General features: G+C 35.7%; 1 protein-coding gene across 6 annotated transcripts in view; it reads left to right on the top strand.

Annotated features, from left to right (window-relative positions):
* LOC124538672 (homeobox protein homothorax) overlaps positions 1 to 26,400 on the top strand; it is a 243,659-nt gene that overhangs the window by 143,130 nt on the left and 74,129 nt on the right. For all 6 annotated transcript variants that reach the window (XM_047115812.1, XM_047115815.1, XM_047115811.1 and 3 more), the window contains one exon: positions 13,857 to 14,005. In XM_047115812.1, the coding sequence (XP_046971768.1) occupies positions 13,857 to 14,005 (149 nt within the window). The remainder of the gene's footprint in view (positions 1 to 13,856; positions 14,006 to 26,400) is intronic.

The raw sequence follows: 26,400 nt of genomic DNA, 5'->3' as shown, positions 1-26,400 counted from the left end.
CTTACAAACTTTTCTGACATACACAATATGTTTGCATCGATTTAAAGACTCAGCTTGTAAGACGCACCGAACCTTGAAAGATAATAATGAGTTGGATATAAAAATCACGAATTTATACGAGGTCCCCGCCGCTACGTCGTATTACGATTTCTTGTTCGGACACTCCTTATTAAATAAACTTTGAAAACGAAAATTATGTCTCCCGTACGGAGAACGAGCGATCACAATAAAAACGGGGATTTGACAAGATTAAAATTGTAATTCAAGTTATTTTTGACGTCCGTCTTATTGCTTTTTCGCTACGGCACCGGCGAGACCCGCGCTGGAGTAATCCGGACTCCGAAACAAAAAATACAACTAAATTGCACGTGGAATATGCAAATTAATATAAATGCTACTTGTTAATAATTATACGACGTGTCATTTTTTTTTTTTTATTATTTAACGTCATGACAACGACTCGAGTCCGACGCACGTCTTGAATTTTTTTACGTTTCAATAATTTTAAACGGGTAATAAAAAGTAGGTACCATCCGTATGACTAACTTAATAAAAATACATCCTTCGTCCATATTTGTACGTTTTATGATTCTTTATTATAATATAAACCATTTGTAAAACGTCAAAAGATTAAAGTGTGTTATGGCTATAAAATTTCTTGAAAGGATTAAGAAAAGAGTCCTCATTACAAAGGTGACTGATTTGTTAGTTTTTTATTCGAAATAAAATATCGACTTTGGCAAAAACTCATCCTCTTTGTGACATTTTAATAAAAAAATAAAATAAAACGCGATGGCCGCCTTTTCGTTTCCCGCCTCGCTGTCAATATCCATTTCGTTCGAAATCTGAAATGCGGTTATAATTTAAAATTACTTATGAAGTTCTCGACAAATAAAATTGAACCAATTTCTTTTGTATACAGTTATTACAAATTGTGAAAAAAAAATATCACAATGCTTTAATATACTCAATTGTCTTTTAACAGTAACATTAAGTTTCCCACATTTTGCGCAGTCCGCTGCACATAACTGGCAACACTAACCGTAGAGGCGATCACGGCCGCCATTACTAGAGATTACCTCTAATGTAATGTGTTGGTGATTTGAAATAATCACGCAGAATACGTAGACATGCCGTCATGTAGCCATTTAATCAATACCAATGTATAATGGAGTTGTAATAGCAGCTTATTCAGTACGGAATACTGCGAATATTAACAATAATGTACAAAAGAGTTTACATAGCATTGTTGGCGCGAAAACCACAACGTTTGCGGTAATGAGAACTGGCTGGTTAGAAGGCAATGTTTAAAAAAAATAATAAAAATTGACAAACGCGTATAATAAAATAGGCACTAACGAGAGCTAGCAAAGCATAATAACGCGACGGCTGTTAAGAGTTGCGGTTGGACCCAACTATGTGCTCAACCGCAGGGCGTTTTGTCCTCCAGTCACGGGAAAAGAAATCTAGCCCCAGGAACGTGTCGACCGCCATAACAGAACGTTCCTTATTTAAATTACGCCGCCTCGGGCCTTAATAAGTTGCTTTACAGAATACTTATGGGTAATTGAATTAATTTGGTTCCATAATCGATTTTTGCCGTCGAATACCGCTACTCGTTGGTAGATGGCGCTGTAATAGCACTGCTATTATGGAAAAAAATAATCCTTCGTAATTTTGATGTAGCAATAACAGGTTTTAGAAATAAATATAATCATCATCTGTCAATATTTATTATGGCAAGTAAAAACATAATTTAGTAAGTAGTAGTAACATAAAAAAAAACTTTGTAATTCATACGGCATCTCCTTGCGGAAACAATCATACGAAGGCGGCGCACACCCGAAAAGCATAACGATATAGGAGCTGCTTATAATACATTCCATATTCCGGGATCGTAATTGAACATCGTATGCAAATGTGGCGCGCGCTCGCCATCTCTTTAATATTTATGGTACCTTGGTACTTTCATATAGAGCAGGTGGTAGAATCGTGCTCTACTTATGTTATTGTTTATATCTTCGTTATGGGTATTTATCGCACACAATGAAGATAAACCGAGACAAAGATATCACTTATAAATGTGAATTAAAAAAAGTTCCTTTGTTAAAACAGTGTCGCTATAAAAAAAAGTATTTACGAATTTCTTAAAACAAGATTAATTTAAGCGAGATGATCTCAATCCGCTCCCAACATTGTTCTTAACGTCAGCGCTTCGGCGAAGTGTTTGTACATCATTAGACTCATCCCATAAATCTCTATGATTTCGCATAAATTTACATTTTAACGGGTGTCGTCGCGACACTTGCTTGAAAACATTCAGGATTCCATAAAATTAGAACAAAAGAAACGAGAGTCCAATCATACCGCTGTTACGACCGGACGGATGAGATCAGTTCATTACGATACATAAATATTATTAAGCAACTTTGAAGTTAAACTGTCCAAATACTTCTTTTATTTATATACCTTAACGTCAACTAAACTAAATCATAGCACAAAGTGTTGTCAATCATGAGATTTATAATGTTAGACCTGATACCTAAGTATATTAAAAAAAAAAAAATAAGCGCTCATGTAATCGTTTTTGAGTTACGTCATACAATGTAATGGTGTGATTAAGTATATTTTATTACAGTTTATACATTAATGTCTATGATTGAAACAGTCTTAAATAATGCATAATTTGATTGATTGTTTATTGTTGTATTTATTGGTTTTTAACTTGGAAACAACATCATAATTTATTATTACAAAATAGATAAATTTTATACTAATTGTTTATTCTCAATTTTTTTTATTATAAGTTATCAAATTAAGTAGGCTGTATATTATTAAGCTAGGTCGATCAAAAATAAATTAAAAAAAGTAGTATTTCAAATCGTTACGTTCTATATATTGCCGAAAGTCCGCCCTCCAAACAGCGATAGTTGAAAGTTATCCTGTATGTACACAAAACCCGGTGGTTTCGGCCGAATTTCACGGCAAAGCGTTTCCGAACGAACGCGAGCTGTAATTAAAAACAAACGGGCGTGCCATTGTTTACGTTTCTGAACGTACTGCCTTTTTGTGCTAGTATAGAATGATGACTCTACAAACGTGTTATATATATTTAATCTATTAAATACATATCAAAATAATTTATGACGCGCATTTCAAGAAATGTCAATTTCAAGTTTATTAGAAGTATTTATACTTATGTGTTTTGAAACAAAATTATATAAACGTCAAATAAAAATAAATTTAGATTAATGATGTCTTAAATTAAAACACAATTGAATTGAATATGAATAAAATATTTATTATAAATTGGCCGTTAATTTAATTAATAGCTCAATGAAAGTGTTATTTTAATCGATAAACGTCGTAATTATTCTGTTTTAATTACATTTTTTGTATAGCAAGACATATTTATGATCTATGATTTTATCAGAAGTTAGCAAATCATAAAAGTCTCATTAACTCTGTCGTAAAGCACAATCTCTGGCTTTGAGATTAAATTAGGCATTCAGACGCTAGTCGCCTAGTCTATATTTGCCGCGATACATCACGCGCGTAACGAGGTAGGCGTCCTGCCTAGCGCCGGCACGGTGCCGGTGCCTTCACGAAATTATAGAGAGTGTCATAAATTAAGATTGATAATAATTACAACAAAAACATTGTCACTCCAATTTTAATTTAATATCTGACAGTGAAATGTGCGAAAAAAAAACATCTACTAACAATAGGCTGGTTCACAACAAACCTTCAGAATATTTATCTTTTCTAACAGGCCGGGCTTTTGCCGACCTATTTTATGCCCGAGTTGGGCAAAGGTCCACGTAGGACATAAATAAACGGGCGCTCTTAATTAAGCCCCAGTAAACAAGTACCAGGAAAGCATAACAGGCGAGCAATTACTATTTGGCCAGCGCGTCGGGCGGCTTATTACGCGGCAAATATAATTCGCTTATTTATGCACGCAAGACGCGCGCACCAAAAACGCGCGCCGACATCAATCCCGCGGTAATCCCGGGATTATTTGCGAAATGAGCAAAACTGCATTTAACGATGCGACGCGCGCCCAGTTATTTTAGTCGAAATAAATAATTTCAAATACCACAGCTCGTTTATGACGCCCTCCGCACTGACAGTAATATTAGTTTTTCACCTGATTTATTCCGTAGTCACGGCTAACGCCACGCAGCTATCGTAAAACGTTCGCTTTACGACCTCGCAGATAATGACCGACCGTTCAATTAGATAGAGCCATTCGAAATGTAATATCTGCACTCGATGACAGTGACGTCACCGTGATGTTCCCGCGAATCCGTCGCTATTTTAATGCACCCAGCTAAAATATATTTATTGTACTCGATCGTGAGATGGAATCACTCATAAACTTAGGTAGGTACTTTAACGTACCGCTATTTCCTGAGGATATTTAGTCCCTTCAGATATGTAAATGACGCCAATCTCAAAAGTCTAATAGAGATATTTCGAAAGTATCGCCGAAGCGAATGTACATGGTTGAATTGTCGAGTTATTTTGGCGCTGAATATATTTATCGGAGTGCTAATATTGAGTTGTCAATGCAGTTCCATGACTGTTATCTGTTTAGTCAGTTTCGTTATTATCAATAATGCAAATTCAACAAATAATTTAATCTCGATTCGTTGATTTCATTCCCGTGTTGTTTTCGTAACACACCGAAACCTATTAGCATGGCGAAGTAATGAACATACGCACGGAGATTTATTGTACCATTATATTATTTTAATAACCTTAAAACCTTAATATTCGCTCTGCGTATCGTTCGACGGCGGTCGTCGGGTGGAAGTTTTGTCACGTTTTTATTCAAATAACAATTAGTTGCAGGCCAAAGTGACCGAGACCAGCATTCAGAACTATTTTTGTACGATTATAACCGGAACTGCTAGCCGATTAGCATTATACTCTGAATAAGACGGCTTAGTGCCACAGTCTTTGTCCTAGGCACGCCGAGCATGCTAAGTGCTCCGTTATGGCAGCCTTCTGAATGAACTGCACTTTTTGTAGCTGTGTAGGTTATCTTGCGAATTCTGAACTATGGACAAAGTATCAATTAATAATATATACACCGTTTGATCAAAATTATATAATAATATACTTATTTGAATGAAAATTAATTACATACGATTATAGCAATTCTTAATTACTGTGCTGAATAATATCCCTTATGATGTTACGGATACCCCAATCAACAAAAAAGCATCCGCCATTAACCAAATAAAAAACTATTTTTTTCATTAAAAACAACATGCTTATTTTTTTCTCTTTGAGCAAATAAAAAAGCTAACTTAATTGATTTTAATTATTTTTTTTTCGCTGGCAACATCGTATCCTCGAAGAACACATACGCCGCTCAAAACATTCTGACGTTCGTATCTTGACTGATTGGTCGCGGAGCTGCCTTAATTAAAAACCTTGTTTTCACGTACCTACGGCTTTCGTTTCAGAAATCTGCTCGGCGTTTCGTAGCCTCTAAGCCGTCGACCATAAGGGTGTATTTTTCTTACGCTAATGGTCGAACGTGGTATGTGATCATATCAGCGTGGGGTACACTGGGCCAGTATCGAGGGATCGGTGTGTACCGGCAGGACGATGACATCGGTCCCTTTTCGATAACGCGACTCTTTTTGTTTTTAGTATTAATTTTCGCCTTGCGATACAAAGATGATACGGGTGCGGTCGTGCTTACTTTTTACTTTTTTTCATTTGCTTATAATATTTGCTTCGAAAGAACCCCGCTGTTAAGTAACTGCAGAGATTGCGTGATACAATAATAATTTTTCTACGTTTTGTCGAAACAATTATTAAACAAAAACAAATCGTTTGTCATGTGAATAAATATGAACATTTAAAATCAAGTCTATAAAATTTATTTACAGATTAGGTGATTAAGTAAAGTATCAAATTTAGAATAACAAGTTTACAAAGACAAAATACTCCTTTCATATTTTCAAGTTGGTTAATAAATTAATAATCTCAAACATTACAGTAAAAAACACATTTTTTTTGTATCAGAAATACATATTTTTCTTCATAGTAAATCTAAGAGAAATATATATTGAACAGATGAAATATGGCCGTGTCAAACGTACAGACAAACAAACATCGGATTAATCACATAACAAGTAGGTATTATGTTACAGACATGTACCAGGCTCTCATGAGCGCGGTGGTGTTCATAAATACGCGATATGAACGGCCGCACACGCTGTGGATTAATGTTCTCCTGGTACCAACCGGTTGCCGCTACCAGGCGTAGGCGGATAGCCGATTAGTGCCATGTTCCAACTTTTTTTACATCTTTTATTTATTTACCTTACAAAAGAAAAGAAAAGAGGAAATAGGTAATTTTTAAACAGATTTATTTTAATTCAGGCTCATAAAACACGGACTCTTTATAAATATCGTTTAAGCAAAGTTTATTGAGAAATTTGCAACCGTGCAGTGTGTAACCTGCCTATTATTTCAACAGAGTGCACACCTTATAAAATAGTTACACATCAAAGAATCTTGTGAAAATTTATATAATATTATTAATTTTAAATGATCATCCCGTCGATATAATATAAGTTACAATACAATGCTTGATTATATATTTATCTAAGCTTTCCGGGCGCCACAAAGGTTTTTGGAAAATTCATAAGAGACTAAAATCATCAACTAAATTCGACTTAATGTTAGGACTCGTATTCAAATTAAAAATTACATTTTAACGATGTGTCGAATGGTAACTAAATCACTGCTGACTTCGTTATAAACATCGCCCCAACTTACCCTCTATTTCAATATTTAATTATGTAAGCCTTCACAATTTTATTTATGCAAAAACAAGACGAATATGAATCTTAATGAATGATAAATGAATGTCCACAGCCTTACAGTAAACACATTTACCACATTAATTTTCTCAAAAAAATATACCATTAAAAAAACTTAAAAAGGTATTAGGTTACATAGATTCTAATAGAGAATTTATATTTTTCTTTAAATTTCCAGACGTGAGCTTAAAATTGTAATGCCCATTTAAAAAAATTGTAATACGATATATACAATACACTGCTAAAAGGAGATTATATGTATACTGAATTAAATTAATATTATGAGTATATTTATCGTTCTTAAAATTTTTTTGGTATAATTTTAGAATTAATTACTTATATAACATGAACGCGATTTCATAAAAATAAAAAAAAAGCAGCCGCCACTCAATATTATTGAAGTCGTAAGACGTCGAGCCGTCCTGGGCGAGGCAATAAAATAGTCCGGTATCTCACCGTATCTGCGTTAATGAAAAACCGCTGTATCTCGCAAAATCCGTCCCTCACATAATATATGCGATTTTTATCGAGCCCCGAAAGGACAGGGTTAAAAATATGCAAAAATCACCGCCCGGGGTGAATATTAAGTAATGAAATTTTGTATAATATTCCGCAATTAAAATTCAAATTGAAATCAATGCGCGAATGAACGTCGGGGGTTCCGTGTACCGTTTTTCATAACGTTTGGTGCGGATCCCTAATCCCTTAATATGCGCTTTGCAGCATGGGGATTTTGAAGTCGAGGGCGTTGCAATTCTGATTATGTGAAAGGTGTTATATTAGCTTAAACTGTTGTTATAATCAACATAATCGCACTCTGCAATGCCAAAACGACATCTTGAAGAATATTACTAAAGTGTCTGCTAAATGATGGAATTTATTTAGTTTACAATCTAATGAAAACTGTTAAAGATAACGCTCTCATAATATTGGGATTTGCGATGCTATTTACTTATTTACGAATTAAATTGTCGTCATTAAAACAATATATACGTTCGATTAAGATAAAATGCTAATGTAATTCAAGGTCAAGGCAATAACACTTATCAATTAAAAAGCAATACACATAAAAGTCCACCGAAATCCACACTTAAATGGCCCAAAAGACCGAGATCCGCGGGTCTTAGTGTACAAAATATTCCTGAACCGTCTCGACACTTAATGGACCATAAAGGCACCCCATAACTTGCCTATCAGCCAGATCATTCCAAGTGTTATTCCTTCTTAATTGGCCGTTCCGGGCGGAATCGTCAATTCGAGATATTAAACTAATTTTCAATGCGCTGTAATCGCGGAGACGTGCCTCCATTGTAAGGGTTAAATTGTCATTTCAAATTTCGCTGTCATTTTTAATTGCGTGTAGTTCCTTTATTCTTCGGAATTCGTTTAAATTATTTTCATTCGGATTTCTTAATAAATGGTATTAATTTCGATAAAATTAAGTGTGTTTGTTGAATTTTATAATTGAACATTAATGAGACGTTATTCGTAAATTATTTTTAGTTTATTTTTTTGGGAATAAATTTTCGATTCAAGAACTTTTTAATGTAATAGAGCTGTACTTCTAATTGCATGCCACATTTTTTCGTTTTAAATCTGGAAATATATTTAGAAAAACACAGCGATTACTGAAAAGAATGTGACGTTAAACTAATTCGAGAAAGCGATATCTGTATCATTATAAAAATGAACGAAGCCGGAAAGCTCATTACAAGTAAAGATGAAAGGCATAAATCTCTATATCTAGCGGGATCCGGAGTAGAGCACGGCTCGCAAAACTGACGACTCAGGTCCCCAGCTCCGGTGATTAAGCGTGCGAGGCGATTTCACTCGTCCGATGTTATTCCGCGCCGCTAATGTCTGACTGGCAGTTTGGTTCGTTAAAAATAATAACTCAGGTTAAAGGACGTTTAGCTGACTTTGTGATTTTTTGGATTATTTAATTGTATACGATTACATGCACAAATTCAAACTCGAATCGGAGAAGCATTACACTTTCTTATTGATGGTCACATTAACACTACCACCGGTTCGGGAAAAGAAACACCCTGAGCTGAATAGGCGAAAGAAACTCAGCGGGCCTTTTTTGTCAAATTAATTAAACACATATTGTATATAAATAGATATAGCCAGGAGGGGATCGTTTTATTTCGAAGGTGAGCTATCAAACATAAACTCGCTAATTGTATATTATCCATTCGCACACAAGCGTTCCTTAGCAATTTTTTTAAATTTGGCAACAGAAGCATTTTCAACGCTTGTACATGATTGATTAAATGACAGACCAGTGGTTTCTTCTGAGAGGAATCTATCATCAGTTCTATTTTTATTTTATTTGTCTTGGAATGTTAGCTATTAAAATCTGATAGACTTTTAACGACCTTACTTACTTACTTTAGTATATAAGTATTTTAGTTGTAGTTTTGGTTTATTACAGATTGTTACTCAACTGTTGTAATTTCATATAAGCTAGTAGCGTAATCTTTGTCTCAAACATAAATTATCTGATTTCGTTTTGAACATTGTAAACAAGAACAATTTAGTTACATTACGACATAACTTATTCTAATTGAAAAAATACTTTCAAAATTTAAATCGTTAAAAGTAATTTCATCAATTCTATTATGATTGCAATTAATTCCATTAAAACACGAGTATTAATAGTAATCAAATAAATTGTCGTAGAGAACAGTCGATCAAAATTCGTAGCCAATCGGTAATTATTATAAGAATCGCCAAAAGGGACAGGAGAATTAATGACTTAATGGAATTCCGTCAGATTCCCAATAAGAGGACCATACCGAACACATTCCTATCGCCGGCACGTCATTACGTCACCCAATAAGCTCACGGAGCCGATGCAAACGTACGCGCTATTAAAACAATCTTTTTTGATTCGCCGAAAACATCTTTATGTCTATTGTAATAAAGCCCATCAAGGTGGTAATTGTAATGTTGGTCCCAGTTCGGGCGCCAATTTTAATTAGCCCCTCCATCCATCGGTGCCCCCTCTCCGTCCAGATGAGGGTGTTTGCAAATAGCGGACCCTGCGAAGAAGCCAATCCATCAAATTGTGAGCGCATTACGACACCGTGCTTGTCGCTTTGTAGGGATTGCGGATTAGACAAGTGTGATATCGATAAATCGCCTTACTGTCAATTTTTTGTCAGAACATTTGAAGGATCAGTATTAAATATTCATCGATTTAGCATCTTTATTCCGAATATTGCAAGTCACGCGTCAAACAAAACTACTGTTATTTGATATAACATAAGCTCTTCTAACATATATATATAACTGTCTCAACAATCATTAAAATGTATGAGACATACCTAAAAATAGTGTAATTATCGATAATTCCCACGGACAGCCATCACTAGCGGCGCGTGCTTTCAGTTGATTGGTGTAACTCGATAGCTCTGCGCTCATTTGGGCTCCGCACTAATATTGGGGTACATGGAGTTCTTGAGAAGCTATATTTTACGTCATAATGCGTTTTACCTGTTAATGCAAAATCAAATTAAGATCGTATTTGTTTGTTTGTGTATTTCTACACAACACAGTACTTGTGCAAAGCATCATAACTCATATAACAAGCGTTTCATTTGGAGATTAATTCCTAAGTATATGTAAATAAAGTTTAAAAACTAATACGTATAGAGGTAACCTTTTTAGAATATAAATTCTAATTTAAGTTGACTTATTATATTATTCGCAATATTTTTCCGGGTTCAATGTACTTATCTAGTTTTGAGATGCTGAGCGGTTCTGAGATTGCAATCTTTAAAAATCTGTCAATGTCTTCAGGTTCAAGGAAAAGGAATTAAATTGTTGATCGATTTAATTGCTTTTCCTTGAATATTTTAATTTCAATTTTGTCTAATTAATTAAAATACATATTCCATTTAAGTAATTAAAAATGGCGAGGAATTGTAATTAAATTATCAAAATGACAAAACAGAAGTCGAAACCGAAGTTGTACTCAGACACTGTTTAACCAAACAGAACTTTTTCCCAAACTACCCCAGTGATTCAACCCCAAGCATTTCTAAGCAGATCCCCAAGTTTGGTCTGAACCGTGCTTTCGCAAAGGGGTCGCGGATTCGGTGTCGGGTTACAGCAATCGGCTTACAAACACCATGGGAGCAAACACCACACCATAGATGGATTCGCTCTAATGAGCAGTCTTACTACCGAGAATACGCCTTTGAAATTTATTCAGGTCGTTACATTTATCTATTGCGTTGGTTTTCTTGTAAGAAAGTGTAAATTCTGTTCCCTTATACAAAAACTATTTATATTTTTTTATTTTTTTTAAATGTTCAATTTCATTATACAGCTGTTTAAATATAAGTTTGAACACTCTACGAACTACAGCAAAGTGTTAAAACTTATACTTGAATGATGCCAATTAATATCAATAAATAGTTATGGACAGTGTTACTGTAAAACTACCAAATCTATCCACCAGATGTATTGCTAGATTCAGCTAGGCCAGACACTAGACACATATACGATGATAATAATAATAGTTTACTTAATAATTATAACATGTAATAATTGCATATTTTTATATTTATTATGTAAAACGAATAATGAGGCATCATAAATTGTGTCCTTTGATCAAGAGTTCAAGCAATTGATATAAAAATAATATTATATAACTTTGATCTCACATATTGCAAGTTACAATCCACGCAGAACTTTAATAAAACAATTATATTATAAAAAATGATCTTATGTTTGCGGAAATATGAGAGTCACCATAGAAATATTCACGAATACTCTTTGTAAATTAGACGCTATCTGATTTCCATGGGAAACCAGTTGGAGGAATTATCGATTTCGCAAAGACAATAGAAATATGACACTGCCAATTCTATTACATTAAGTTAATTTTCATTCTCTTGACTTTTCACACGCATCCCCATTTGTGTTTGTACACTCATTTGGGGGTGTATTAGTGAGCATTAGGGGTGTGTGTATGTGTGCGTGGGCATAAGATGAATTAGGGGATTACGATCCCTGCATCATGCAACTGCACTCTGATTTTGCACGCTGATAATATATACAGGACGAGCTTTTCGTTTCATGACTATTAACTTACTATATCTCGAACTTATGTCTTCTAAAATGGATAATTTTTGAAGCCGAAAATATAAAAACAACAACAAATATACAAAAATATTTTGAATTTTCCGCTTATCTACCTATGCTTAGATAAATTAAAACATACTTAGGTTCGAAGTTGTCACTTTTGTTCCTGATTTAAATACTACATTTACTAACGGTAATAAAAGTATAAAACAATTACCTGCCGACACGTCTGTTGTTTTTGTGAATTTTAAAGCGTTTTATTGCATCACCCTATATTACCAGTGTAACATTGAGGGGTAGCGGGTAATGGCGTAAGAGTAATTTTATTACTTTGCCCCCATTACCATCACAATGCATGCCACCGGTCGAATACGATACGCAGATACTTGATACACTGTTCCATCATTGTCACTGGCAACATCACGAATTTAAGTTTTTAACCTCAAACCTTATGTTACATACTAAATTATATCTTTCGGTAAGAGTGAACCTTAATTTGATTGATAAACAATTTGAATAATAATGTACTGAGTATTGTACCCTGTGGTACTCCTAAAATATAAATACAAATCAAATATAATCTTAAAGAGAAATCAAAGATAATAACACAAAAAACTTGTCGCAATGTTTAATTATTGTTCTTAGAATTCTACACCACAGGAAAGACATATAGAGCTTAATAACAAATATTACCCACCAGATATAGTCTAAATATCTAAACTTGTAACATAATCGTTATATCAAAACTCACAATTTATTTTCCTAAGTCGAAATTCACTTTTGAACAAAGAAACGTTAAACATTATCGAAGAAAGCATTTCCCTTGTAAAATAAAAAAAGCCGAAACAAGACACAAACAGCTAGTACGTGCAAATTCAGTTTTTTATTTATCAACAGCAGTAGGACAAGGCGAGGCAGAAATAAGACGAAACTCACACCCCGTACTGATTCGATTTGTTTCTGTTGTGATGAATTTTTGATGTGGCTCAGTGCACACTAATTTGTTTATCGTGTTCCGAGCTCCTGTTGTTTCGGTACACGTAGCGAGCGTTTCCAAAGTGAATTTCGCCTTAATTATTCAGAAAAACAAACGCCTACACGTCCCGATCAAGAAAGTCTCCGTTGAACTATTTCCAGATAAATTTTTGTCTCTGCTCCTTATTCGGATCGAATTTATTTTTGTACAGCGTTCGATACATTTGAAACTTGATTTTTTTATATGGCAAACTTACTTGTTAAATCCATTATGGAATTAGTCGCGAGAAAATAAAGAATTTAGTCAAATTACATCCGCGTGAACGAGTTGCTTGCAACAACGGATCGCTGTACCGAGACACGTATGGCGCGACGTACCAAGAATTAATTAAGCGTATATACTCAAGATAGGAATCAGTGGTGTGGCAGGTGATTAAATAAATACTAGTTGGAGTTTCTAATTAATATGCCAGACGCACGGCTGATAAGCGTAGTCGAGACATCTCTCGCGGTTCCTGCTCGCCTGGTGTTGCGATTAACACGTTATTATAATGAGCTAGACGAATTTGTCTCGTCTGTCTAGAGATATATATTCCCGAGATCTAGGACTCTCGACTGTAATCTCGGAGAATTACTTTAATTAGAACACGTTTTAAATTCTATACCATGTCAACGGGAGGCTTTATCAAACTTTATCTATGTAAATTCTAGTTTATTATATTAGATAACAACAAAACTTCTATTTTAATTAATCCCTATATTATGTATCTTAAAATCTTGTAGTGTAATACTCGAGTATATTGTAAAACAAAAAAAAAACCACTCTCTCTAAACGACCAAATATGTAATGAATAAATATGTAATGATTAATTTTTGTATATGTATAAATGTGAGCAACGTGGGATAATGATATTGATATATGTATTACGTTCGCAGGGGATGCCAGTAACGCGAGTATCGGTTCAGGCGAGGGTACGGGGGAGGAAGATGATGACACGAACGGAAAGAAAAATCAAAAGAAACGGGGCATCTTCCCGAAGGTGGCCACCAATATCCTGCGAGCGTGGCTCTTTCAACATTTAACGGTAAGTACTTTAACTATAACAACTCTGGGCGTAAAATAAATTAGCCCAAATGGTATAACGAAGTCACAGCATCAACACGGACGAACAAATTGTTTTATTAATTAATTAATGAGAAGATCGCTTATGTAGGACCGAAAATAAATAAGACATTAGAAAATTACAAGCTAAACAATACCTCATAGCATAATTAATAAATTCAAGTATAAATGGTTGACAATTTCCAACGTAAATAAACAATGGGTCAACAATAACAAAAGTTTTGGGCCACTGAATATTATCGAATGAGCTTAATAGCTGTTTTAACTTCAGCATACAAAGTTGAAATCACGCAACGAATGTCAGCGCGAGACAATTGGACCGCGAGCGAGGCCGCTGCGGAGTTTTCAATTAAAATTTTCCAGCGAAAGCAATAAATTTTTCATTGCGTAGACAAAGAACGCTCCTCAAAGGGCAGGCCGGTCCTACGAAAGCAATTAAACTCGTCCCGTTCGACGCCTCAATACGGGAGTTCAGCGTTTTATCATTGTGATTGATGGCAAAAAATAAACATTAGCATAAGACGTTACCGGGAACTGTTCCTCTGTCGTCGCGAGTGCACAGCGTTGCGTAGTAATTTCTAGAATGGCTTTCTTCGCGACCGGTGGGGGCGGGGTGAGGGGGTGCAATTTCATTATCGGTCCGGATCCGCGCCCATAAATCACCAGCACCGAAGGCGCTCCGCTCGGCGCAGTCGGTTCAGGTGACGCTCGGAAAGTCCTCTGAGCCTGGTATTTCTATTTCATTCCCGACCGCTTGAATCCTACTTTCTTTATAGCTGTGAATTCCGCGAATGCTCCGCGAAAGAGTTTTAATTGGCGCCACGGAAAAGCTTTTACTGGTCGCGTCTTCGGTGAAGGAACCGAGGATTTATGTCCGAAGTCGCGAACTCGGTTCGTTTCTAAAACTCAAAATCCGCTTTATTTCCGGCAGCGTTCGAAGTTCGACTTCAAAAAAGTAGGTACCCGTCGACAATCGAATTAGAGAGCTTTTAACGTTCCGTTTCGCGGGTTTTTGCGTGTCCCTGTCCGCGTCCATTACCGCGCTCCAAATTACTTATAATTGCTTCGCTTAGTGCTAAGTGCTTTCATTAGGGCCGCCGTAACACAGTTCCGGCGTAGGTCGGTACACGTCGATGTGGCGCTGAAGTCTGCTCTCCATTATTTAGCTATGCGAATCGTATTTCACGTCGAACCTCAACGCGGGTGCAATTGCTCGGTCGCGATATGATCGGCGCGTCGCAAATGCGGTCGGACATAGACAATACTTCAAATTGCCGTCAAAAAGCGCATCGGCCCACATAGCGCATAGCTGTCGCCGTGATGTTTGTAATATTCATTTGATTACGCTGCGGGAAATGGAGCGTCGCGCGTTGACAGCGACACCTGCGACGCGCCGCGCGCCGCGTCGATACCCGCTCGGCTATTAATTCGGAACAAATGAATTCAATGTCACACGTTCGAATCTTCTCGATCCAGATATGGACGTTTGATTTGCGATTACACAGATCGGTGTCGTGTCGCGGCACGACGGGACACGAGTGATTGAATCCAACGGCCGGCCGGCTAATTCGGTATTGCTCGGTTATAAAACCAAAAAAGGAGATGTGATCTCGCTAGTTGGAAATCGTCGAGCGTGGTCCCATTTAAATTCAGTGCGGCGCATGCAATATTGGTAACAACCGAGTGTCCGTGACTGTAAACGGTATGAATTTTAAAACTTTGCGATCTAGTCCATTCGAATTTGAATTTCATTGATCCGGGTGGGATGTGCCTTATCATTCTGCATTCCCAAACAGATTACGAGAATGCTCGTGAATGAACGCGATCAAGTCTTTACAAACGAATTAGATTACTTCATAATCAATATCTTATTCAGATAGGACGTCATATTCTGGCATAAAAATAGAGAGTATACATAACTAAGCGCAGTGTCACATGTAATCCCGTTAATCATCAATCTATCCCGTCTCCCGGGATTCACGCAACGTACCTGCGTACGTGTCGCCGCGCCCTCGGAAAATTTCCCAAGAAATAATATTGAATAACGACGCCTAACAAATCCTACCTTGGGACTTTAAGCCCTTTCAGGGGGCTAAAAATAATTATAAGGCCACGGTAATCCCGCGATAGAATCCCGCAGAGTTTCGTGCCTCGCGTTCCTTTTGTTTTCGAATCTTCTACACCTGTTCCTGAATCCAATAATTACCTTGTCAAAGAACCGACTTAAGTTACAGCCATCATTATTATCTTTCAATCTTATAATTCAATTTAGATCAAAAGGTACATTTCATAAACTATTTATATTTAAAACAAGAACAAAATTACGTTGCAAGCATGGAGAGACTGAACTAAAAATCCAACATCCTTTGTTATAATCACGTCTCTTCAAACACACGATCGTAATTTTGTATGACATGCTCAACATAATATTAATAGAAGCACCAGGACATCATAGACGCGGAGATATGGCGAAACGCGGAATTCCTAGCGCGGTGTTGAGTTACGTTCGTATCGGGTTCTCTTTGAGATCCACCGCACCGGAATGAAAGCATCGCAGAATAATCGCGCCGAAAGAATTTATACTTTATTTATGCTAGTACACTGTCTTCTTTGTTATGTTCGTCTGGTACTTTACGATTATTATGGAAACATGTCAAACGGATGGGGAATCTATTGCTAATAGAATCTTTGACCTCATGTTTATTTTCGAATATGCAAGATATTACTGCAATCTACGTATTAATTTTATATTATGATAATCATGATTTACATATTACATGCTATGTTGAAGTGTTGCATTAGCTTTAATTTCGCAACGTCTAAAGCGCCATATTTTGAAGACTTACGAATTATTCAGAGGTCCCGCTTACCCTAACACAAATTAATCCAATAACACGGATGGTCCAAATTATGACTCAATTTCGTTCGTTTTTCGTTGAAAAACCTAGAAGAAAGTCGGTTTTCCCTTGGTTTATTTAGGGTAAGGGCGAGTCGTAAGTTTTACTTGGAGGAGTCGGGGGCAAATTGCATACGAATCCGGGAAATGAGAATTTATTAATATTGGACGAGACGCTGTAAGGGTATCTCGCAAGAATTAAGTTACTGATTTTTTTTATTTGGTGACGAAATAAAGTTGGTTTTGTTCGAAAAATTGCTTTTAAAAAACTCTCTTTTGACGCCATATTCGTTTAACAAAACAAAGAGACTCCCTTTGTTGAATGCATTCGTCATTTGAACATTTTAAATGTTATTTAATACCTACTTTTTTACAAAACTTTTATACAGCGTTGCTCGCTAGTGGGCGACAGAAGTCATTTCCGGTTATCCCATGAGATCCTACTTTTTAAGTCGACGCTTAATGCCGTACCGGAACGGACAGGAAATTCGGATCTACCGGAAATAGAGTAGGTACGTGAAATAGCAAAACTGCACTATGAAACCGAAAAGGACGGCTATATTTTACAAATACGTATCAATTTTATATTCATGCCGATAAGTATTTTAAATAGAACAGGAGACTACTTACATTTGTTTGAAGAAAAATTTTGTTTGTTGAGATTGATTCAAAATCCATCTGATACACTTGAAACTATGAGGATACTCCTAGACGAAATCTAGCATTATTTTAGGAAGTCTACATGTTTGCACGATCAAGGATTCAGTTGATTAGTAAAACTTACTGGTGTTGAATCAGAATCACTAATATATGATCTATTCTATCTACTAGTTCATCCCCATTAGTTAGATTGATACCCAGTATCGTGAATATACATCAGCCTGTATAATTTTACAAGCCCAAAAGTATACAATCTGTACCAAGACAAACAATCGTCAACTTTACCGAAGTAATCTCACAACTGGCAAATAGATAATCGTCCTGTCAATATTGTCTCAACATAACCCTTTAATAGCGAATGCCAACATGGCGTCCTATGCAAACCCCGATAACGCCCCGAGGGGGTAAATATGACTATCGAATGACAAGTATTAATTAATGGAGAAAAACCACGCTTTTATCTTTACACTTGATTCAATGTGATGCTCTTGATGGGGGTTTAATTCTATTGCACATATTTTATGCTGAGATTTAAAATTTTCTTTTAAATATTGGGGGCACTTCAACTGTTTTAGTGACATTAAGAAGTGACAAAGTGTTTGGGTGTGTATACTAATAAAATATTCCAAATACTTTTTCGTTAAATTTTCTTAAAAAAATTGTTGATATTAACCGTATACCTTTTTTGCGGCCAAATATTTTCGTCGGTCTTTCTTAAATTTTCGTATTACAACATAATCGATAAGTAACATACATCAAACAACCCTTGATCGTCCGAAATTCTGGACCCCACATCCTGTAACCTGAGACCGTCCACTCCCAGATATCTTATCTTAACGACCCACCCTTAGGGGGTCAGAGTGACCCCCTAGATTCTCAACGCAGATATGGAACGGGCAATTTTGGTCAACTCGACTAACTATAGTCGTCGGAACGAGAATTGTTGTTTATAAGTAATTGTGTGTAATACAGCTTATTTAATCTTGATATTATTCCGGTAATATTCGGTCGGTCGATTAGGCAAAATGTTATAAGGAAAATTGGTCAAGTGCGGTCTTTACCTCTTCAGAACTTCGTTTGCTAAATATGTTCCTTTATATTTTATATACATAAAATGTTATTCTTATAATTAGGTATGTCTTGTTATACGAAAACTTTCTTGTGATTCTGCTGATTTGGAATTTTATAGATGATATTTTACTGATGATAGTGTAATTAATTACAAATCATTATCTTTTTAGCCAATTACAGTAAAAAGATTATATTAATGATATTTGGAATATTCCGTAAGGTTCCGTAAAGTCCTTTTCCTAGATACAATATTATGAGTTTTTGATAAATATTGAATAAAAGAAAGGGTGCACATTTTTTTTTATTATGACATTCAATAAATTCAACTGACTGCCAGAGGACAGAGACATTTGATTTGCCAGAGACATTTGCAACCAGAGGTAGCTTCCATCGAAAACAATCATGTAAAATGACCATTCAAGAGATTACTTCAATAAAGATTTAATTTACCGAGGAGACAGTTAATAGCACCCGAGCTAAACAACAATAACAGCTACTATTCTCGAAACAAGAAAAAGCGAATTAAATTTACCTCATAAACCGAGATTATTATCGCCCTATAAATAAAACAAAGGGCGACAGGCGGAAAGAAAACATAATCTAAGCCCGTGTGATATGAGTGCGTGTACCAGGACACCATAAGTTAGAGATACGTAATATCCACAATCCAGGAACGGAGCTCAGCCTCTTTGATTAATGTATTCCCGTGTCACGGCTATATTGCCAGAATATATTCGAAAGGGTGTTACGTCAGAGCGTTATTGCAAATCTAAGGTATATTAAAAGGGCGCAAATTCAGTGTGTCTGTGTGACACCTGCGCCCAAACGGCTCTGAGATGTAATGCTCTCTGTTATATTTAGGCAATTTACAGTAAAATTGTAACGACCTATTTCATTGTTTCTCTGTTCAAACTTTATACGTATCTTTTATTTAACCTTGGTTGAAATTAAAGTTTATAAAAGGTACAGCGCAAGCCAATGATCTTTCATGAAGATCTTATATATTCATAAAGTACAAGGAATATTTGATAAAGCCTAAAAATAATTGTTTTTATATCAATACAATAAAAACTCTTAAGTATTGACCGACAATAATTTGAACGCTTTTCAGATATGCACCTTCCTTTACTCCGATCCGCAGAGACCCTTCGTAATAGGTTTGAGTGTTTCCACCGATGAATTTTTAATAAGGGAATGAACCCTTCAAGTTATAGTAACTTGGTGGCTGTCCGATGCTTTTTTAAACGAGGGTAGTTTAACTGTTTATCGGATAATGGGGATAGAAGGGTTAAATATTTTCAGTCGGAAAAGAATTTTGGGTGAAATGATGAACTATTTAAAAAAAAAGCAACACCCCATTGCGTTGCGTCCAGAATGAATTGCGATAAAAGTTTCTTTTGAAATTAACCGTGTTTGCTTTTAAATTCCGATTACAATGTAATTTCCTGTAGTATCGAACTTGTGCAGTAAATTTGAGCCGAACTGAATGGGGCTATAGTGGGGTACCCGGGAATATTTTTCCTTGCAAACTTGCCGCTTTTACCCAGGGAAGTCGGTAAAGTTGGTGCAAGTAATCTAAAGTTAGCTACCAGGACGGCAGAGGCTATTTAGATGCACATCTTAACTTGGCAATATATCTGGATTGTGCGCAACTCGCCTGGCCAACTCTGAAAGTGTTTCTCGGTTGTTTTTACCCCTTTTTTCTGAAAACAAAGTACCGAGAACGCTATATCCGCAACGTAATAAGCCGAGACTCTATTGGGAATAAGTCTTTATATCAACTATTTACTTTAAAAATATAACTAGTTCTACGACAGCTCGAAACAGTTCGATATGTATTGAAATTGTCGTTATTCGTTCGTTCGAAGTAGTAATTTAATTTAAATAGCAATTATAAATTAAATGAATACAGTTTTGACAAATTTCATGGAATTTTATAACGATGCGTCGGATATTACAAAAGCCTCGGAGCATTTCGTCGTTACACCGTACCTCGGAATAAATATGCACTTAATAACGCAGTAACATTATAATATTCTTGCTTGTTATCTGAACATGCTTCAGAATCCATTGCGTCTTCATTTCTGAGGAATAATCGAAAATTATCGATGCCTGAGAGCATTGCTGCATAGGGTTGTATCGGGATAACTTATTTCATGCTAGTTGTCGCCCGCGGTTTTGCTCACATTTTAGAGAGTTTCTTGTCATGAGTTAGGTAAATAACGAGCATATATCCTTGCTTGAAGTTCAAGCTTCCTCCACACCAAATTTCATGAAAATCGGTTCATTTATTTGTTCGTGGAAAACCTACAAACAGACAGGCAGAGTTACTTTCACATTTATAATATTAGTAAGTAAGTAAGTATAGATATTAAAGGTAACAAAATGAAAAATATTTCACGTAATAATATTAATATTAATCTATAACATGAAAGTATTAACTCTGTCTGGCTTTTGAATGAAAAAAATATCAGATTTAAACTAACTCATATTTGTCACGGGTACTTTATCTCGAAAAACTTAGACAAGTTCGTTTATTAGTTGGAAAGTTTTATTCGCGGTGCCGTTACAGCAGCAGCCCTATGCAAACAGGACAGGGCCGAATTATTTAATTTTAATAAACATTTGCATAGGCGAGCGTGCGGACCGCTGATAATGAACCATTTGCATCCCGTGAATTATCGGTCAGGTGGTCGTCTGACAGTCGCGCTATAATGCGTTATGTTCAAACGATATTTATGGCTATAAATAACATTCGACGCGAAACAACACCTGATATATATTTTTAGAATTAAAACGCACTTACTGTAACAATCGACAAACTTAACTAATCTATCAGACGCGTTGAAGTTTGTCTTCAAGGGAAAACATTTAGAAAACGTAAATATATCTTCGTAAACACATCTACAGCACTAAAGCGAAATAACTGGGAACTATCTCAGACAGGAAACTGGTAATTGCTACCACAAACCCTCAGACCGATGACTGACGGCATACTTGAGGCTTGTTTGACTCAGAAGAATCTATAATAATTCTTGGTTGAGATATTGCGAAATACCTCAGCGAAATATTATGACGCTTAGTATGCGCAATACTTATTTTAAGGCTTACATTTCGTCATCAAATAACAATGTTAGCAACTGGAATAATCCGAGCGTCGTCCGAGCCATTTAAATCAAATTAATTCGGAATTAGCAATCGATCGGTCCCAAGTCGGACTCGAAGGACCGTTTTTATCCCCACTATCTCATTTCTCCGCCTGGAGCAAGTCGTGCCTGCATAATTCCCTGCCCTGGCCAGGGGGCAGCAGGAGCTTAGCTAATCAGCGGCCGGCGGGTGATTACCCCTGGCGCGATAACGCCGTCCGCGCGATTAGCCACGCTGACCGCCTCCATACCTCTGCTGGGCTGCTATCAGTTGCTCGAGTTTTCCTAACTTTAATCCCTTCGTAGCATTAGGACCCCAAGTTTTAACAAATAGCCCGTGAAATCTAAGTGGATATCAGAAATTAAGGGTATATACAATTAATTTAAAAGGTCTCGAATCGTTTTCTTAACGCATATTCCTGTAATATATACAATGCCATTATATTAATCAGCGTTGCTATTCAATAATTACGTGCTCCGTGACACTCGTCAAATGTTGAAAACCGACTTAATGTTGTAATTATTATAGTCAGTGTCGCACATCACTGTCTCACATTGCACGATCGTGTTCTGCGGCGAGTTATGAGATTGTTCTTACGGAATTTGCTTCACTGCGACTAGATTCCAAAAGTTATAATACACGTCAACAGATGCTAGTCGCATATCGATAATTTGAAATAAGAAGGTTTTTATTTTTTCTTTATACATTATACAAGAAGTGACCTAGAATTTCTTTTAGCAAATATCGCTCCATAACTCGGATGAAATAAGTAAACTTTAAGCCGCCATTAGCGGAATTGGACGGAAGTGACGTCATCCCGGATTTACGCGCCGCACCGTGAGCTGTCTAGACGGGCATATTATTAAATTTAAAAGCCTTTAAAGCCGAAGATATGGCTCTCGTTTTTGCAAGTTTAAAATATCATTTAGGAATAGATGGAAAATTCCAAAATCAATTTGATATTATTTGTCGATCACAGCTCGAGTTGAATTTTAATTAAACCAAAAAGATTTTATATTCACTTAAAGCACTACGGATACTCAATAATGAATATATTCAAATAATTTCTTTATTAATAAATGATATATTACAAACAAAAATAACTTAACAAATTTTGAGCGATAACTTTTTTTGGTTTTTTATAACATCAACATAATTTCTTAATTAGGTTAAATAAATAGATTTTGAAATAACATAAGGGGCGTCAAAGGTGCCAGACCTGTATGAAACAATTACTTAGCCTGGGCGTGCCTGTCGGGGAGGGATGGGGGCTGAAGCCATTTTCATAATGCACCAGCAATGCCTTAAAGTTTATACTTTAAGAATTGCCAGCACGAGACAGTTGTACGCAGGTGCAGTTTGTAAACAATTATCTTAGAGGTTCGTAATTATTTAGACATCTACAAACTTTCCTCTTAGTTTTATTATTCTAGTTTATAATAAAACAAATTCAAGATTAAAGTTATTAATTTCGGGAATAGCCATGGGATGATGAAATGAACCATGGGAAATGGAAATGGAAAACATGATAAATATCCCAAAATCAATAACTTTAATAATAAAAATAACCATGTTAATTTAAAATTCAAGATTGTTATATATTATAAAACATATATATTTAGGGGAGATTACACAATCAAAATCAAAATATACTTTATTCAAGTAAGCTTTTACAAGCACTTTTCAATCGTCATTTAACAACTATTTAGCTAAAGCTACCACCGTTTCGGGAAGTAGATTCCACCCAGAAGAACAGGCAAGAAACTTGTTGTTACTCTTTTTTTACATTTATTATGATGATAATATAATTTAGGCAAGGTTTTACGTAGGTACCTACTAATACCCATCCTTCTCTTATTTAAGAAAAACACCTGTAACAAAGAAGAATTGAATCCAAGTTATTTTATGACGACTTCCGTGGTCGAGTGGTGTGTACACCGCTTTCATGGGTACACCACTCCGAGGTCCCGGGTTCGATTCCCGGCTGAGTCAATGTAGATTATCATTAGTTTTCTATGTTGTCTTGGGTCTGGGTGTGGTTCCGTCGTTACTTCTGATTTTCCATAACTCAAGTGCTTTAGCTACTTACATTGGGATCAGAGTAATGTATGTGATGTTGTCTCATATTTATTCATTTATTATTCTTACCAATAATTGGACACATTCCATCTATAATAACAACTAAAAACAGCCTAACTATATATATTCATTCTGTTTCTGTACAATTCCAGTGTCTCGTACAAATAAAAAATTCACAAATCCTAAAAAAACACAAAAACGTCACGAAATGATCTTAACGTGAAATAATTTCGAAGCGATATCTTCTAAAATACGTTGTTACTATTCATAAAATCAGCCATATATTTTTAACTTTATGAAGTAAAAGCTGAAAATGAACCATGATTTCGTAATGCAGTTCACGAGAGTAGGGGGTATATTTCATGCGAGTTGAAGTTCAACGCCTGCAGTTCCAGGTTTAACTGAAAGTGGGAGGGGTGAAATATTACTAAGAATTTACTTTTAGCTACATTTAAACAGGCAACTTAGACTTGAATCGAAATCTGGAGTTTTACTTGCTAGATATTTAATGCTTCCATTGTGATAAAGCTTTTTAATACTTTAGAATAAAATTTTCCTAATATGTAAATTATAAATTAAATCCGTAAATTTCCCACTACTGGGCTAAGGCCTCCTCTCCCTTTGAGGAGTGCGGGTTGGTTGCACACACGTGGCAGAATTTCTATGAAACTAGACACATGCAGGTTTCACGTTGTTTCCTTCACCGCCGAGCACAAGATGAATTATAAACACAAATTAAGCACATGAATATTCAGTAGTTTGCTTGTGGTTGAACTCGCGATCATCCATTAAGATGCACGCGTTCTAACCACTGGGCCATCTCGGCTCGGTTTGTTACAATCACGTTCGAAAATATGAACGTATTGAATATAAAAAACTTAAATTTAATTAATGCCGTGAAGGGGTTTGTTACCTAGATTATTTATCTCACATATAAATTTAACGTAACATTTCTGACGGCACGTTTATGATACAAAAGCAAAATGTATAAAATACTTTCGAGGAGCATTTGTTTCGTGTTAAATTTACATTGCAACATAACGTGTGCTTTTAAAATAGCGATTCTGATATGGAAATTAAGTGCAATTTTAATAGGCTTAAATTGCTAGATTTCTTTCACGATTCGAAAGAGAGTTCGTGTGAATAAGAATTATGTAAGGTACTTTATTTCTAACAATGTATTCACAGCTTATGAATTTAATTAATAAGATTTTATTAACGTTCGATATAATGATAGGTATATATTTATAAGATGATTTGTTAATTGGAATATTTTGGATGTTGTTAACGTGAATTTATTAACAAAATCAACTGCAACAGATGTTTAAGAAATAAATAATATTTATAGCTTTAGTTTGACTACATTTTTTTTCTTGAGGTGAACAAAAACAGTTCAGACGTAGTACCTACATTCAAGGACCAATCAAAACTTAGGCAGCTGGCTGGCGAATCGCCAATCAACTTTAAGTAATGCCTTCTAAAGATCATCTTGGCTGGCGAGGGGTATAATTATTGTAACTTATGCTATATACATTGTATCTTCTTTGCCTTTGTCTTATAAATATAGATTAACTTACTTTATTACCGTAGACTCTGTAATTTATATTCCGTAAGAAAAAAATAATCAAGATAGAACGTAAAATAGATTTATTATTTAAGAACAATACTTCATGCGTTTGCAAATGAACACAATTAAAAAAAAAACATAGATTCCCTATCTAAAATTTAATTTATCCCAGACATCGAACAGATCATTTCCCAGACTCCCCGTACAATTAAAATTTCCCCTTTAAAAAGCGGCAACACTGGCATGAAGACGTCGAAGGGTACAACAATGGCGCGGACAATGGGTAGATAACGCGGCACTCCGTCACGCCGCTGACAGGGTTATCGGCGCAATGAGACCGAACCGACGTGACGCAAGCGACGGGAACCGACGGGAAGCGAACGATTCCTAAAAATTGCAATAATATCACTTGTAGCTTGCAGCATTGCAACTTGTATGAATAATATAAAAACACTTATATACGCCAAAAACAATTTTAATGCACACTCAGTTAAAATTTATCCATGCAATGAAATCGTTTGATGAGTGGGTATGACGTCATAATTACCAAAATGTGATGTACCTAGAAATGAAGTGGGTTCAAACAGTGACCTCTCATAACTTGTACCACAAACGTATCGTATATTGTAAGGTTGGTTTGAGGCCTGCGCGTCTTTATGTATTGTCTTTTGATTAGGTTTATCGTGTTCCTGGCCGCGTCGAGGCACAATCGCTACAGCGGGTGATCCCGCTCAGTAATTTCTATATTATATAATTCATCCTCTAATGTAGATCTTGCAAAAACATATGCTTTATTGTATTTTGCGATCATTTTCTGTTTCCTCTTTGTATTTAATTTTTTCATGTTTGATGTATTTCTTTGGTTTATATTATATTTACTACTATCAGGTTATAGATGTATTTGTTTTTGTTTGTATTGTTGTTCACAAGCACATTA

This window comes from Vanessa cardui, chromosome 20 (assembly GCF_905220365.1).
Source record: "Vanessa cardui chromosome 20, ilVanCard2.1, whole genome shotgun sequence".
Taxonomy (NCBI): domain Eukaryota; kingdom Metazoa; phylum Arthropoda; class Insecta; order Lepidoptera; family Nymphalidae; genus Vanessa; species Vanessa cardui.
The sequence above is the reverse complement of the archived record's forward strand: the minus strand, read 5'-3'. Positions and strand labels throughout refer to the sequence as shown.